General features: G+C 41.2%; 1 protein-coding gene across 3 annotated transcripts in view; it reads left to right on the top strand.

Moving 5' to 3' along the window:
• The window catches only part of CNKSR1 (connector enhancer of kinase suppressor of Ras 1), a 166799-nt gene that overhangs the window by 107906 nt on the left and 40990 nt on the right, over nt 1-17903 (top strand). For all 3 annotated transcript variants that reach the window (XM_077481065.1, XM_077481064.1, XM_077481066.1), the window contains 4 exons: nt 1839-1869; nt 4032-4198; nt 5235-5314; nt 5408-5479. In XM_077481065.1, the coding sequence (XP_077337191.1) occupies nt 1839-1869; nt 4032-4198; nt 5235-5314; nt 5408-5479 (350 nt within the window). The remainder of the gene's footprint in view (nt 1-1838; nt 1870-4031; nt 4199-5234; nt 5315-5407; nt 5480-17903) is intronic.

Raw genomic sequence — 17903 nt, 5'->3', positions numbered from 1 at the left:
GGAGCTGCGCATTTAAGATGGCGTGGGGGCAGCCACATCTTGCCCCTCCAACCATGTAAGGACTGTGGAGGGATCCTCGAAAAAATGAGCTTTGCCATCTCTGATGACACGGAGGCATGCTGGAAAAAGCATGGCGTAATCATGGTGGCAGTTTCGAAGTTGGCGCTTCACCTCCGAGAATTGCGCCCTCTTCTGGACCTCCGTGGAAAAGTCGGAACACTGCGATGTGCGAGTTGCCAAACGGGATGTTGCCCTTCTCACGGGTGAGGCGAAGAACAGTGTCCTGGTCGCGGTAGTTAAGCATCTTTGCGATGAATGTGCGTGGGGGGGGGCAGCGGATGGTGGGGGTCTGGAGGCCAAGCAGTGAGCGCGCTCCACCACGAACGTGATGGAGAGAGCATCTCTGACAAAGTTGGTGATTAGTAGGTTTTCAAGGAATGTTTGGGGGGTGGGGGGGTCCGATCCCTCCGACCTCTCCGGCAGCCCCCACAAACCTGAGGTTAAAGCGGCAGAGTCTGTATTCTGTATCGTCATGTTTGCTCAGGACAACACTTAACTTAACTTAAGCCGCTCAGTGGTTACTTGCAGCAGGGGGGATATCGTTCTCCACCTGCCCAATCCTGCGCTCCGCCTCGGTCACTCTCCCCCGCAGTTTGTGCATATCCTGGTGGATGAGGAAGATTTCTATTTTAACCTCCTCAATTTTCCCCGTAAGGGTTGTCTGGCAGAGGGAGACGGCGTCAAGGATCCAAGCGGTGTCTCCGGAGGGCGGGATCTCCTCACTCAAGCCGGGCGCGGCGCCATCTTCCCCCGGCAGGTCTTGGTCATCATTGCGATATTGGTCGAGCTTAGCGATAGCGCCCAGGGCTATTTTTGGAGGAGACATCTTCCCTGCGCTTTCTGTAACGACAAACTGTGGTGAAATGTAGGATGAATAAGTCCCAAAGGATCAGATTGTAGGATGAGATTCAGCCGGAGCACCCTCACTCACCTTGCACTCCTTATTCCATGCAGCTTCAGGCCACGCCCCCCTTATAAATTTGAGTATATGATTATATTTAACACCCCTGCCTGAAACCCCTGTTGGTATGCCACTGACTTGGTGAACGCCAAGAAACAGATTTTTTTTTTGGCAAGTTCAAAAATGCTGCGTTTGTTTTTTTGTTTTGTTTTTTAACTTTATTAAATTTTTTTGTTTAGCCCTGAACTTGATAAAGAAACCAAAAATATGCAAAAGACTATATATACCTGTTTAGGCTTGGTTCACACTTATGCAGGTGGTTGTGGGTGTAGGAATCTCACCTGCAGCCAAAACGCACAAGGTTGTCATTCATTCTTAATGGCCACCCCACGCATCTAAACACGCAGTGCGTTTGTGAGAAATTGCATGGTGCAAAACACGCCACACAATTCCCCCTGTGGCTCTGGTTTAAAGTGACCTTTTTTGCCTGTTCTTTCCGCAAGTACAGTAGCCTATTCAGGTGAATGGGCTGCTGTCTCAACACAAATGCGGGCCATGCCAACCACATAGATGTGAACCTAGCCTAAATAGAAATTTGTGTTTGTTTTACAAGACTTCGCTGTAAATATCACAGATGTTGCTAATATTGCATTTGCACATTATTGTTGAGAGCATGGTGTTCCTCCTTCCTATTTTTGTTTTTGTTTTTTTCTTGTTTTTTTTTTCTTTTGTGTTATTCAATAGGCTTTTTTTCAGATACTATGTTATAATAATTATGCTTGCAGTGTGTATGAATTGTAATGTAATTTGCCCCATCCTAAATTATTTTGTACATGGTGTTCAAATCTTTATTTTTTCGCTTACCACTGTATTTCAGACATCTGATCGATCTCCCCGAAATCAGAAAGGTAAATATGATTTTCAGTTTTGCTTTGATGGGTTTCTACAGTCTGAAGCATTTTAAATTCCTGTGACATGCAGCATCTTACAATGCAAACAGAAATAATTTGCAAGATGCCTGACAGACACCTAATGATATTTGACATCCCACTTTGTCTCCTGCTGATCAACTATTTGAGATGATAAAGGTGCTTGACTATATTTGGATTTTATGTCCTTTAGAAATTAGTGCTTTTAAAATGTACACTGCCTGATATATATATATATATATATATATATATATATATATATATATATATGTATGTGTATGTATGTATGTATGTATGTATGTATATAATATATATATGTGTGTGTGTATGTAGATAGATGTAGATAGATAGATATATGTAGATAGATATATGTAGATATATGTAGATATATAGATATATGTAGATAGATATATGTAGATATATAGATAGATATATATAGATATGTAGATATATAGATAGATATATATAGATATGTAGATATATAGATAGATATGTATATCTATATATCTATATATCTACATATCTATATATATCTATCTATATATCTACATATCTATATATACATCTACATATATCTATACATCTACATACATATATATATATATATATATATATATATATATATATGTAGATGTAGATGTAGATGTATAGATATATATATATATATATATATATATATATATATATATATATATATATATATATATATATATATATATATATATATATATATATATATATATATATATATATATATATATATATATATATATAGATATATATATGTAGATGTGTATATATATATATATATATATATGTAGATGTGTATATATATATATATATATATATATGTAGATGTATAGATATAGATATAGATATATATATATATATATATATATATATATATATATATATACACATCTACATATATCTATACATCTATATATATATATATATATATATATATATATATATATATATATATATATATATATATATATATATATATATATATGTGTGTGTGGATGTAGATGTAGATGTATAGATGTAGATGTAGATGTATAGATGTAGATGTAGATGTATAGATGTAGATGTAGATGTATAGATGTAGATGTAGATAGATAGATACACGTGTGTATGTACAGTTACATTGGTACAGCTTGGACCAATTTAAGTATTCTTGGGTCATATCAGGCCAATTCCCTGATGAAGCTGGAAATCACTATAATAGGCACTGCTGCTAGTTTCCAGATCCAGCTGTCCTGCTAGGTGAGCACAGGTCACCTGCTACACATTTTCTCAGTAAATGCAAAGAGTTCACCTATTCACCCACCCCTTCACTTTGTGCAAGAAGAATTCTTGTATTCACTGAGAAAATGCAAAGTGTTTTCTGAGTGTCACCTGCGCTGAGTGAGTGACCTCCTGTGTTTTGTTGAGCAGCAAGGCAACTGTTTGGTATAAGATGCAAACGTTAGCAGTGAATTACTGTAGTAGTGGTGCCTATTACAGTGATTTTCAGCTTTTGTGGGGATTTGCCAGATATGACGTATGCATAAATTACTGTGTATGAACTGCCATTGCCAATCTTGTTTGAAACATTAGCTGCTAGTTTCCTGACTGTCTCAAACTATGGTGATTTCCGAGTCAGTAACTTGAAACGTATATTTGCATACTTATGAGTCCATGACTCAGGAAGCATGGAACCTAGATAATCCTGATCATCTTTCAAAGAGGTCATCTAATGTAGTTTATACATTTCATAAGATTTTCCATTTTTTAAGATTACTATTACGTTGTCTAAATCTTTTTTTTTTTTTTTTTTTTTCACTGCAGTTTCTAATAGGAGGTGTAAAAATGCAAAAAAAAAAGAAAATTGAAATAAGTTTTCTTGCGTTTATTGTATATTTCATTATACTATACACAAGCTATTTACATATTTAACACTTGCCTAGCTAAAACTGTGACTGCAATTAATAAATAATGAATATATATGGAACATGTGGCATTAACGAGAGAAGATTTATTTTGGTCCTACATCTGCAGCTTTTCTGCTCATGGCTTTTTTTTTCTTGTTTTAAAAGCAAGATCAAATGCCTGTGAAGTATCTATTTTTTTTCTAATACTTAATGTCACTGCCTTAGCAACTAAGCTGAGCCGCAGGCGAGTGTCTTGTCGGGACTTGGGAAGTCCAGATTGTGATGGCTGGTTGTGGAAGAAGAAAGAAAATGTTGGTTTTATGTCTCAGAAATGGAAACACTGCTACTGTGTCCTAAAGAAAGATAAATTGTACTGGTACAATGGACCTCAGGTATGTCTGTCCAGAGGCTTGTAAACTATCACAAAAATTCTTAGATCGTTTACATCATGTACCAAAATGAGGGACACACACACGAAGGATGCTTCGCCACACTACGACAGTCAATCTTTGGGAAACCAGCATTCTAAAGGGAGAGATCTGCAGCACAGGGGTGTATCATGAAATCAGTGGGCCTGCGTGCAAGATCAAAAGTGGACCCTAGTGCGGAATGTTTGATGGAGGGTATTGTGTGCAGGAGAGGGGTATGGCATGTATGGAGGTGGCCAATGTATGCAGGAGAGGGGTATGAAGTGTATGTCCGTGGGTGGTATGTGCAGGGAGAGGAGTGCGGCATGTATGACAGTGGGTAGTATGTGCAGGATTGGGGTACGAAGTGCATAAAAGTGTGTAGTATTGCAGGAGAGGAGTATGGCGTGACTAGTATGTTTAGGAGAGGGGTTCAGAGTGTATGGTGGTGGGTAGTATGTGCAGGAGAGGGGTTTGGAGTATATAGCAGTGGGTAGTTTGTGTAGGGAAAGGAATGCAGAGTGTATGGAGGTGGGTAGTATGTGTAGGAGAGGGGTTCCGAGTATATGGCGGTGGATAATGTGTGTAGGAGAGGGTTACTGAGTGTATGGCGGTGGGTAATATGTGCAGGGAGGGGAGTGCGTAGTTTATAACAGTGGGTAGTATGTGAAGGAGAGGGGTACAGAACTTATGGCAGTGGATAGTATGTGTAACCACTGAATGATCAGTCCCCCCTGTGCGCTGTATATAGTGACGGGCACAGCTCTAGCGCCTGACACATGTCTCAACCATAGGTGCAGTGCATATCGGGGCCCATGTGCGGTGCACATGTTACGCCCATAGATTATACGCCATTGCTGCAGTGGCATCCTACATATTTCTCTCATGACAGGTTTTCTTTAACCTCCGCTTAACACACTCATTTAAGTCAGTTTTTTTTTTTATTATTATTTATGTTTGTATACATGTTCTTAGTAGCATGCTGCTCTTTTTGACCTTCTTTCTCACAATCGCAATTTAGGATGAGAAAGCTCTGGGAATGTTAAAACTTTCTTCATATTATTTGGAGAGCCCAATGGAATCAAAACACAAAAAGAAATAGTAAGTGCATGCAGCCAACTGAATTGGATGTGATCAAGTAAGCAGGATAATTTCCAGCATATATACATATCATCTTTTCTTGTGTGTTTTCAGTGAATTTCAGCTTGCTCACCAGATGTACAAGCCATTTATATTTGCTGCAGATAATCTGAAAGATATGAACAAGTAAGTGTATCAAATTGTTTTTCTAAAATTCAGCTTCAGTCAGCTTTTGTTAATGACAGAGCATGCACATATTGTACTGCCTTTCCTTTTGGAGTTGGACTTTGTATATGTTTAAACCCCAAGTAATGGTTATTTAACCGGGCCCACAATGTAAACTCACATGTGGCTTTCCCAGGACAGAACCAAACCCCCCCCCCCCCCCCCATTCTTTTTCTTGTCTCTATATACCTTTTGTATCTTTTACTCGTTCTCCTACCCATGTTTATGGTGGTACTTTTTTTATTCTCCTTTTGGAGCATAGCAAACATCTTAAAAGTTTGGTGCACGTTTACAGAAAAATGTAAAGGTCAACTAATACAGGACACCCTCCCCACCCCCCTTTTCTGCTTTACTTATCTCCGGGGTTGTCAGCTGTCAGCAACTCTGCAGCTAATCTAGCAGCCTGAGGATTTGAGTAGTTGTCCCCTCTCTCTGCCTGTAAAAACAAACAAGCGGCTGAACTGTTACGATGATTGTTTTTACGGTGCAGGGAATCGCTGGCAGAAAAAAGATCTGAATGAAGGGTGCAGCTGCACCCTGCATTCAGATATCTCGTCTGAAAGCCCAGTACATCATGGCATACTGCCGCATGGAAGTGGTTAAATATGATGGCATTCGTTTTCTTTTTTAGACATTTATTTTCTTTCTTTATTTTTGTCTGGTAATTCAGGCAATCACAGTACAGTACAGGACACAAGCAACATATTTACATACCATCGGTGTAGGTGGGTACCTTTTTAAGGTGATTGGACTCTGGCAAGCTTTCCATGAATTCTACACACACTTATCTCACTCTTTATGGATGTTTAAACACACTGCTCAATTAATTCTGCCTTACTTCCTAGTCAGACTTTAGGTCATGACACAGGAAGGAGTTGACCAGCTGATGGTTGATGATGCAGGGTGTGTGCTAAAGAGATCAGCTGGTCAACTCACTGTGTCATGACCTATAGTCTGTCCAGGAAGTAAGGCAGAAGTAATCGAGCAGTGTGTTTATAGATGTTTAAAGATTAAAGTTAAGCCTGTGTAGAATTAATGGAAAATTGTTTTTTCTTTCGCCACTTCACAAATGGGCACTAAAAAACCCTTAATAACCAGACCAATTTTCAGCTTTCGGTGCTCTCACATTTTGAATGACAATTACTCAGTCATGCAACACTGTACCCATATGAAATTTTTGTCCTTTTTTTCACACAAATAGAGCTTCCTTTTGGTGGTATTTAATCACCGCTGGGTTTTAAATTTTTGGGCTATAAAAGAAAAAAGACTGAAAATTCTTTCTCTTCGTTTCTGTTATAAAATTTAGCAGATTAGTAATTTTTTCTTCATATATTTTGGCCAAAATTTATACCACTACATATTTTTGGTAAAAATAAGTACAAATTGGTGGATATTATTTGGTCTTTGTGAAAGTTAGAGTCCACAAGCTATGGTGCCAATATCATTGATCACACCTGAAGTACTGATGGCCTATTTCAATTCTTGAGACCCTGACATGCCATAAAAGTACAAATACCCCCCAAATTACCCCTTTTTGGAAAGAAGACATTCCAAGGTATTTAGTAAGAGGCATGATGAGTTTTTTGAAGTTGTCATTTTTTCCCACAATTCTTTGCAAAATCAAGATTTTTTTTTTTTCTACTTTTTTTTCACGAAATTGTCATTATCAGTTTATTTCTCACACACAGCATATGCATACCACAAATTACACCCCAAAACACATTCTTCTATTACTCCCGAGTATGATGATACCACATATGTGAGACTTTTACACAGCGTGGCCACATACAGAGGCCCAACATGCAGGAAGCACCATCAGGCGTTCTGGAGCACCCAGGACAATTCTGACATTTCTCTCCTACATGTAAAAATTATCATTTATTTGCTAGAAAATTACATAGAACCCAAAAATATTATATATTAATATTAAATATGTTTTTTTTGGGAAACACCCTAGAGAATACAATGGTGGTCGTTGCAACTTTTTATCTCGCACGGTATTTGCGCAGCAATTTTTCGAACGCGTTTTTTTGGAAAAAAAAAGGTTTTGTGCTTAAAAAAACAAAACAGTAAAGTTAGCTCAATTTTTGCATAATGTGAAAGATGAAGTTATTCTGAGTAAATGGATACCTAACATGTCACTCTTTAAAATTGCACACGCTCGTGGAATAGCGTCAAACGTCGCTACTTAAAAGTCCCCATAGGCGACGCTTTACATTTTTTTACTGGTTACATGTTTTGAGTTACAGAGGCGGTCTAGGGCTAGAATTATTGCTCTCGCTCTAACGTTCGCAGCGATACCCAACGTGTGGTTTGAACACCGTTTTCATATGTGGGCGGGACTTGCGTATGCGTTCACTTCTGCATGCGAGCACATGGGGACAGGGGCGCTTTAAATTTTGTTTTGTTTTTTTATTCATTTTACTTTATTTTAGTTTGACATTATTTTTTGGATCACTTTTATTCCTATTACAAGGAATGTAAACATCCCTTGTAATAGGATTATGGCATGACAGGTCCTATTTACAGTGAGATATGGGGTCAATAAAACCCTGCATCTCACCTCTAGGCTGGGAAGCCTGAAATAAAAAAAAAAAGATTCTGTCTTTGATCGTATTGGTGTGTCGGTAGAAGCATCGGAGGGCGGCGGGAGGGGGACGTCTATGGCTGGGCTTTGCAGGGTATCTCCGAGTATGGCTGGGTATGGCAATTTATGGCAGGGTATTGCAGAGTATTTGCTGCTATTGCAGAGTATTGGCAGGGAATTGAGGGGTTAAATTCGGTGAGCAGCGATGTGGGCACTGCGTGTCATGTGGTAAACGTCTCCACAGGACCCGGCGGTCACGGATGCTCCCGAGTGCGTGCCCCAGGGCGGAATTCTGGGAGGACGTCATATGACGGCCTCTCAGAGTTAAGAAACCACCCTGTAGCCGTCATTCGGCTATGGGGTGGTTAAGTGGTTAATCGTACATCACGGCACACAGAGCCATAGTAATTACTATGTGGGCTATAGTCCACCTTCAGGTGCTGGACACTGGCACACCCTAAACAGGAAGTTGCCTCCCTATATAACCCCTCCCACTACTGGGAATATCAGGTTTTTTTTTCACCAGTGTCTAAGGTGTTGGTCACTATTGAAAATGTGCTGTGCTGAGCTCCACTGGAGCAATCCTTGCTGGGGCTAGCTATGCAGCCGGATACAGAGTGTCTTTTAGGCCGAATTGAATGGTACCCAAGCTTGGTGTCCAAGAGAAACAAGGTTTTGCCTGTGAACGGTTCTCTTTTTAGATAGCTGGACCCCGGGATCCAGTACTTTTTGGTATTAAGGCCATAAAGTTTTACTGGGGGAGGTGCTGTTACAGGTCCAGGATTGTGGGTTTCCCCGAGGGTCTCCGGCTCCTGACGATTTGTTAACGGAACCCACCGTGAAGGGTAAATATTGGGTCTGTTTTACCACAGAAAGCCCTGCGGCGGGAAAGATAAGTGGAGTTTTCTAAGATATCTTTGAATTTTCTTCTGAAATGTCTCCTTTAACCACTTAAAGGGGTTGTAAAGGTTTGTTTTTTATTTTCTAAATAGGTTCCTTTAAGCTAGTGCATTGTTGGTTCACTTACCTTTTTCTTCGATTTCCCTTCTAAATGTTTTTTTCTTTATTTTCTTTGTCTGAATTTCTCACTTCCTGTTCCTCCTCAGTGAGCTGTTTAGTAAGCTGTTCTGAATGACTAAACACCGCTCAGATGATGGTGTGAAGTTTACTTAGGAGAAACAGGAAGTGAGAAATTTAGACAGAAAAAAAACATTTAGAACGGAAATCGAAGGAAAAGGTAATTGAACCAACAATGCACTAGCTTAAAGGAACCTATTTATAAAATAAAAAACAAACCTTTACAACCCCTTTAATAACCGGCCCATAGCCGAATGACAGCTACAGGGCGGTTTGTTAACTCTGGGAGGGCATACAGTGACATCCTCCCAGAATTCCGCTCTCGCGCGCCCCCTGGGGCACGCACCTGAGAACTTCCGTGACCTCATTGCACCCGTATACTCTGCATACCCATCCATCCGCAGCAATACTCATCCATCCATGCTGAGCCATCCCATTCACCCCCATCCGTAATTAGCCGTACCCGGCCACACTCAATCATGCTCAGCCATCCCCATCCACGGGTCATCTATCCCCATTCATGCTCATCCATGCCACTGCAGTGCCTCACAAAAGTGTAATAGATAGTCAAATTAGATTTGAAACTTATGTCCCTAGAACACCTGACGGTTCTCCCTTCATGTTGGTCCTCTGTATGTGACAACGCTGTGGAAAAGTCTCACATGTGGTATCACCGTACTCAGGAGGAGTAGGAGAATCCATTTTTGGGTGAAATTTTTGTCATGTACATGTTATGTGTTAGAAATATTGTGTAAATGGACAACATTGTGTAAAAATAAAATGCGTTTTAATTTTCTTTACACATTTTTCAAAAACTTGTAGAAAAAAATTACATGTTCAAAAGACTTGATATGCCTCATAGATTATACATTGGGTTGTTTTCTTTCCAAAATGGGGTCATTTTTGTGGCCTTTCCATTGTCCTGGTACACCAGGGCCTTCAAAAGTGTAAGAGGTAGTCAAGAAATTATGTGTGCAATTTATGCTCCAAGAATGCCTGATGGCGCTCCCTGCAGGTTCGGCCTCTGTATGTGGCCACACTGTGTAAAAGTGTCACGTATGTGGTATCACCATACGCAGGAGTAGTAGAATGTGTTTTGGGGTATAATTTGTAAAAAAAAAAGAAAAGAAAATCTCTTGTTTTGCAAAGAATTGTGGGAAAAAATTACAACTTCAAAAAACTCACCATGCATCTTACTAAATACCTTGGAATGTCTACTTTCCAAAAAGGGTCATTTGGGGGATATTTGTACTTTCCTGGCTTGTTGGGGTCTCAAGAAAAGAGAGAGGCCGTCAGTACTTCAGGTGTGATCAATTTTCGGAGATTGGCACCATAGATTGCAGACGCTATAACTTTCACAAAGACCAAATAATATACACTGATTTGGGTTATTTTTTACCAAAGATATGTAGTGGTATAAATTTTGTCCAAAATATATGAAGAAAAATTACTAATTTGCAAACAAAGCAAAATGCATTTTTTTTACAGAATGTCCGGTCTTTTTTTTTCTTTTATAGCGCAAAAAAAACCCCCAGCGGTGATTAAATACCACCAAAAGAAAGCTCTATTTGTGTGGAAAAAAAAAGGACAAAAATTTGAAATGGGTACATTGTTGCATGACTGAGTAATTGTCATTCAAAATGTGAGAGAACCGAAAGCTGCAAATTGGTCTGGTTATTAAGGGGGTTTAAAAGCCCAGTGGTCAAGTGGTTAATTAGTAATTCTTGTCAGTGCTTTATGGAGCACATACCTTCTCATGCTTCCTCAAGAGATCACGCTATGTCCGGAGCAGAAGGTTTCTTTTTCTCTCCAGCTACTAGGCAGACCTCTGGTAAGTCTGGGGGGGGGGGGTTCCTCCTCACCAGACACACCCCACCTGTGCTATATTCTCCCCCTCTTAACGAAGTGGGTCAGGAGAAAAATGGGGAAAGAAAACCCACAATCAGTACGCCGCTCTACTCGGCGGCTTCCAGGCTCCCTCCTCGCCATTTTTATCTCCTCACATGACGATCCTGTAGGATCAGAGACCCACGCTCACGCGGGAAAGTTCTCTCTTTTTTTCTTTTTTTAAAGAGTAGGGGGCGACGGGGGGGGGGGAGCTTAGCGCTGTGTTGGCGTTCTCCAACATCCAGCGCCGGAATGTGTTTTTTAAAGCACAATTATTACTGTGGCAGACTGACGGAGGGACACGAGCGTAGAGAGGCATGAAAGAGGTTTGGTGACACAAGCATTCCTTTTGACACATTTACTATTGCATCAGGCTGAGCATTAATAGCAGCGGCAGGGCTGGACTATTGCTCAAGCAATTGATGCGATTTCTTCTGGTAGTACCTCTGCTTTGTGCATCAGACCATGGTCAGAAGGGGGGGTTGAAACACCCTCAAAAAAGAGCTAAAAGGGTCTCCCTCAAGCTCTGGAAAGCCTACTCTACAAATTGCATCCTCCCCTGAGAAGGGGTGGCTGGTCAGAGTGAGATTGGGGCCATGAAATGTTTGCAACTGTTTTCAACACTGCAGCCCCTGTTCATTTTACTAAAGATCTATTTTACCTCAGCCATGGTAGATGGGGGGGGGGGAAGTTTAGCGACTTTAATCGCATCCCAGTGTGGTGTAGATGCGTCAGGTTCTTTCCATTTTCCTAGGACCCTCAAACTGAGGAACTAGGGGCAGGAGAAGACTAGTTCCCTCAGGGGACCGTGGTGAGGCTGATGACTCCTCTTCTGGGTTGTCAATTTTTTTTTTTCCTGGCAGAAAATTTGCACTGACAGTAATTTAGTTAACATTGAGGGACCAGTTTAAACAGGTGTTCAAGGTCATCCTGCTCAGCAGGCCCAGGAGGCAGCTTTTATGTTTGCAACAATTGCTATGACAGATTCTGTCCTTTTAGACCTTGCGCCCTTCGCTAAGCGTCATGCAAGAAGCCCCTGGCTAGTCTTCCTTTTTGTAGTGCTATCTGGGAATGTTTTGGATAATATATCCAAAGAATTTCTAGTGAAAAAGTACCCCTTTTCCCATTTAAGTGAAGGAGTAAATGCAGTTTTGTTTCAAAGCTCTGTCTTCTGTGCCAGGAGCATCAGCCTCCAGGCAGTCACGATGGCTTCCGCCGTCGGGTTCAAAAGGTAATCCTCAGGGTTAACCCCAGGGACAAAAGAGGTCTTGGGGGAGGAAGCCTACAAGATACTGAAGCCTCCTTATGAGGAGGTGCCCTGCTTTCTCAATAGTGAGAATTCTTCTGCAGTTCTCAGGGATCTGGCAGAATAAGTGTCAAGACGAATGGGGGACTTCCTCAATAGCTCCAAGGTACAAACTGGAGTTCCAAGAGTTTCCATCTCCTCATTTTCTCAGATCAAACATTCCTAAGGATCCAGAGTAAAAAGGCTTTCTCTAAAGCATTTAAGCATCTTTTGGCAAAAAGTGTTCATGGTGGCCCCCATGTAAGAGCAGAGGGTTGGGGTTTGGTTATATCCAAATTAACATTCTGGATCTCAAAATTCTAAATTCAATTCCTGAATATAACCACTTTTATTTTTATTTTTTTATTTTTTTCATGAAGTCAATCCAATCGGTTATCTCCATCCTACAAGGAGGAGAACTTCCGGCGTCAATCGACTTCAAAGAGGCATATCTCCATATGCCCATTTCCTCGCTCACTATTGATATCTGCTTTTGGAAAATCTTAATTTTCAGTGTGTAGCTCTGTTTCCGATCTAGGTACTGCACCTCGAGTACAAAGGTTCTGGCTCCCCTTCTAAACCTAGGAGAAATCTTCTTTAAAACCATGAAGAAGGCTAAAATACTTGGGCCTGATCATAGGTACACCCTGAAAAGGATATTCGTACCCCAGGCAAAGATCAGTGCCATTAAGGAACTAATTTAGGTGGTCGAAGCAAGATAAATTTCTCCTATATATACACTATATAACTTTGCATGAGGTTCTTGGGAAAGATGGTGGCTTCATTTGAGGCCGTTCCTTATGCTCAGTTTCATCAAGACTGCTGCAAAATATTATCCTGTCGGCTTGAAACAAAGGGGTTCAAGCCAAATTCCCAATGTGCATGACTCCAAAGCCTATGGCCACATCACCCTGTCCCAAAGATGGGAGATCCCAGACATAGATCTGTTTGCATCCAGGATTCAACAAAGAAATCAACAACTTTGTGTCAAGAACAAAGGATCTGCTAGCATGCTATTGCTAGCCTTGCTATTCCCGTGGAAAAAGTTCTCACTCCTATTCTGCCTGTGTCCACGACTTATTCGTGGGATCAAGCAGGAAGGGAAGTCTTTGGTGCTTGTGACCCCCCTGCGGGGCCCAGGAAATCTTTGTATGCACAGATCGTAAAGATGGCAGTAGGGGCCCCATGGACCCTACCATCACAGGCAGACCTTCTCTTGCAAGGGCCAGAGTTCCATCCTACTTTACAAATGCTAAATTTAATGGTTTGGCTATTGAGACCCACACTCCAAAGAAGCGCAGGCTGTCAGGTTCAGTAGTTTTCTATCTTGGTTAATGCAAGGGAGCCGGCCTCCATCATTTATATATTATGAAGTCTGGGAAACATATGTCTCCTAATGTGAAACCAGGAGCCTGCACCCCAGGAAATAGGTCAAAGGTAGAGTCCTTGACTTTGTGCAGAGGGGGTGAGAAATAAAGCTGGTCTTGAGTGCTTTCTAAGGGCAGGTCTTGGCCTTATCGGTATTATTTCAACGACCACTTGCTTTGCATTCTTTGGTTCGTAACTTATTCAGGGGGTAACACAGCTTAATCTCGGGTTAGGTAACCCATGAACCCTTGGGACTTGAATTTAGTTTTGTTGGCCTTACAAAACAGCCTTTTTTGGCCCAATATGACATATTCCCTTGGTCTTATTTTAACAAGGAAACTATTTTTTATTTATTTTTTTCTGGTAACCATATCTGCTGCAAGAAGGGTATCTGAATTGGCTGCTCTTTCTTGTAAGGAGCCTTATTTTTATCATTCACAAGGATAAGGTAGTATTGCGTCCTCATCCTAATTTTTTTCCAAAAGTAGTATCAGGTTTTTATCTAAAACAGGATCTTGTTCTACCTTAATTTTTCCAGAACCCTGTTCTTTGGAAGAAAAATCACTACAGTCTCTTGATGTGGTGAGAGCAGTCAAAGTCTACTTAAAGGCGATTGCTCAGATTCGTAAAATGGATGTTTTGGTTGTGTTGCCTGAAGGTCCTAAAAGAGGACAGGCAGCATTGAAATCTACTATTCTAAATAGATTCGACAAGTAATCGTTCAAGCTTATGGTTTAAAGAGGTATATCCACCCTCTCAAATCAAAACACACTCCTCTAGGACTGTTAATGCTTTGTGGGCAGTGCATCACCAAGCCTCCATGGCTCCATTCTGCAAGGCCGCAACTTGGTCTTCAATCCATACATTTACCAGATTCTATCTGGTGGATGTAAAAAGACATGAGGATGTCTCCTTTTGGGTGCAGTTCACTGCAAACAGTATAAATCCTCTGTTCTCATGGTGCCCTACTTTTGGTTGTATCGCCCTCCCCCCAGTTGGCATTGCTCAGGGACATCACACATAGTAATTACAATGGCTCTGTGTCCCGTGATGTACCATGAGCGAAAATAGGATTTTTATAACGGCTTACCTGTAAAATCCCTTTCTTTTGGAGTACATCCCGAGACACAAAGGTCCCGCCCATCTTTCTAGTGTACAAGTGTATTGCTTTGCTACAAAACTGAGATACACCCAGTAGTGGGAGGGGTTATATAGGGAGGCAACTTCCTGTTTAGGGTGTGCCATTGTCCAGCACCTGAAGCTGGACTATAACCCACATAGTAATTACTATGGCTCTGTGTCCCCTGATGTACTCCAAAAGAAAAGGATTTTACAGGCAAGCTGTTATAAAAATCCTATTATTTTTGAAAAAGAAATACAATAATGCTATATTGGTACATAGGGGATCTGGAATTTAGAAAAACAGGTGAACTTTAAGCTGCAGCATTGTCTGTCTGTGAGGAGAGTAGTGTTAAGATGCACTAGCCAATTTTAGATAGACTTAGATAACAAAGCCAAAGTCCAACATTTAACACTTTTTAAGCCTCTTTTTACAGCAATACGTTCCCTGATGCATTTCACCCTCCCACGGGCTTAACCAAAAAGGTTTAAAACCATTTAACTGACACTTTTGCTGTACAGATTGGTCTATCATAGGAAGTTGAAAAATTACATACTTGCTGGCCAGATCACCATATGAAAATAAAGATAAAATAAGAAAACGAATGCAGCCGCCACATTGAGGGCCGGTTCAATGTCTGTGTTCTGGATGCATTTTTGCATTTCACAAATGTTTTTGATGCATTTGCAGTGCGTTCCAGTTCGTTTCTTTTCCCTCTTCATGTTTTATTTTCACATTCGAGAAACCACAGGACAATGTGTGTGTTTACATGCGTACTGGTGCATTTACAGTATCTCACAAACACGAGTACACCGCTCACATTTTTGTAAATATTTTATTTTATCTTTTCATGTGAAAACACCGAAGAAATCACACTTTTCTACAATGTAAAGTAGTGAGGGTACAGCTTGTATAGCAGTGTAAATGTGCTGTCCCCTCAAAAATAACTCAACACACAGCCATTAATGTTTAAACCACTGGCAACAAAAATGAGTACACCCCTAAGTGAAATTGTCCAAATTGGGCCCAATTGGCCATTTCATTATCGTACATCATGGGACACAGAGCCATAGTATTTAACTTAATGGGTATATAGAGGGACACTGGTATACCGAATACAGGAAGTTCACTCCCTATATAACCCCTCCTCCTACCAGGCGTACCTCCGTTTTTTCGCCAGTGTCTAAGATGTTGGTCACGAGTGAAGATGTGCTCTGAGGAGCTCCAGGAGGGATCCTTGCAGGATTTAGATCGCTTCCATATACCAGATCCATCCAAAGTGCCATTGAGGCCAAAGTGGATGGTACCCGGGCCTTGTATATGAAGCACAAGGTTTTGCCTGTAACGCCTCTTTGAGGGCTGGACCCTGGGACCCAGGGCTTTGGTCATGCTACATTACCTAAAAGCTTTTCCTGGTGGGTTCTTTTACAGCTCCAAGGGAGTGGAACCCTGATAAAATGGGACCCAGTCCTTGAAGGTTTGCTAAAAGCAGCCCGCCGTGAAGGATGAAGGTTGATTTGACTGTTAAATCCGCAAATCCTACGTCAGGGATAAGGTAGGGGAAGAAACTTGGGAACCAAAAAGTCCACCTATGATTTCTTCTTTAGGGAAATTTTTTTTATCATGCCTTAATTCTCCACTGGAGGGAGTATATGCATATATTTTAATCTGTTGTCTTCACTTCAGCTCAGTGTCAGTCTGTGTGTGGCTGCAGCAGCTTGCACAGGGATTCCTCCCAAGGTAAATCTGCCAAATACTTTTCTCCTCCTGAAGTGACCAGTGGGGTTAGGGAAACAGCAGTGGTTGTAACCCCCTCCTTGTAATACCCCCCTCCCCTCTGCAGGGGGTGCGGAAGTCCTGAGTTTTGCTTCAGTTTTTTCCTCTGCCTGCTTGTGTGATGGGCTCTGCCTCCCTCGCTCCCCTCTGACTGAAGATGTCTTTTCCTCCACCCTGCGGGGCCTGGAAGGAAGATTAGAGGCTTTAATCGCATCCTCCATCCAACACGATAGGAGGCGTGTCAGATCCCCCCCCCCCCCCACCTTAGACCCTTTTATCAAGGGAACAGTGGGTACAGGATGAGGTGTTACCCTCAGGCGATCAGGAGGAAAGAAAAATCGATGAGTCCTCTGCAACAACATTAGATGAACCGTTTTCAGCCTCATAATCTGAGAAGTTGCTGATACAATCTCTTACGGAGATGGTTCGTTCTACTTTCATGCTACCTCTAACGGACTCTGAGAGTTTGATTTCTTCCTTGGGTTTCTTTAAAACCCTCACAGCCTTTGCATATGTTTCCTGTCCATGCATTGCTAGAAAAGCTTATTTATGCTGATTGGAATAACCTGGATAAGTATCCCTCCTAAGAGATTCTCAGTTCTCTATCCCATGGAGTAGAAATTCACCAAAAAATGGAAAGTACCAGCAGTTGACACTGCAATTTCCAGTGTGAATAAAAGTCTAACCTGCCCAGTAGACAATGCACAAATGCTTAAGGATCCAACAGATAAAAGGTTGGAATTGCTTTTAAAGTCCTTTTTTTTTTTCTTTTTTTTTTTTTTATGTATTTATTTATTTTTTTGGTAGGTGCCGTTACTCAGCCTGCAGTTGCTGCAATAGGCATCTGTCAATCCCTGAAGGACCAATTTAGACAGGCCCTTAAAGAGGTTCCTGCACAACTCCTGGGGCCGGAAACCTTCAAAACAGAATTCTAAGGCCTCATTATGAAGAGGCGCCCCCCCCCCCCCCCTTTGCCAGGGTGGGGGGAAGACTTCTGCAGTTCTCAGAGGCAAGAGGAAATTCAGGACAGATGGATCATTTCCGCTGTATCTCTAGGGCAAACTGTAATTTCAGGACTTTCCACCGTCTCGTTTTCTGAGGTCAAACATTTCCAAAGGTCCAGGAAAAAGACAATCTCTGTTTCGGGCGCTAGACTGATTCAGAGGGTGATCATACAAATCCCCACAGAAGAGGAAGGTTTGGGGTTTTATTCAAACCTCTTTATGGTACCAAAATCAAATGGAGATGTCAGACCCATTCTAGATCTAAAAAAAACTAAAGATCC

This window comes from Lithobates pipiens, unplaced genomic scaffold (genome assembly GCF_037356315.1).
Source record: "Lithobates pipiens isolate NorthernLeopardFrog02 unplaced genomic scaffold, aLitPip1_a1.2 Scaffold_16, whole genome shotgun sequence".
In the NCBI taxonomy this organism is placed as follows: Eukaryota; Metazoa; Chordata; class Amphibia; order Anura; family Ranidae; genus Lithobates; species Lithobates pipiens.
Note: the sequence above shows the minus strand (reverse complement) of the source record. Positions and strands in the feature narration are given on the sequence as shown.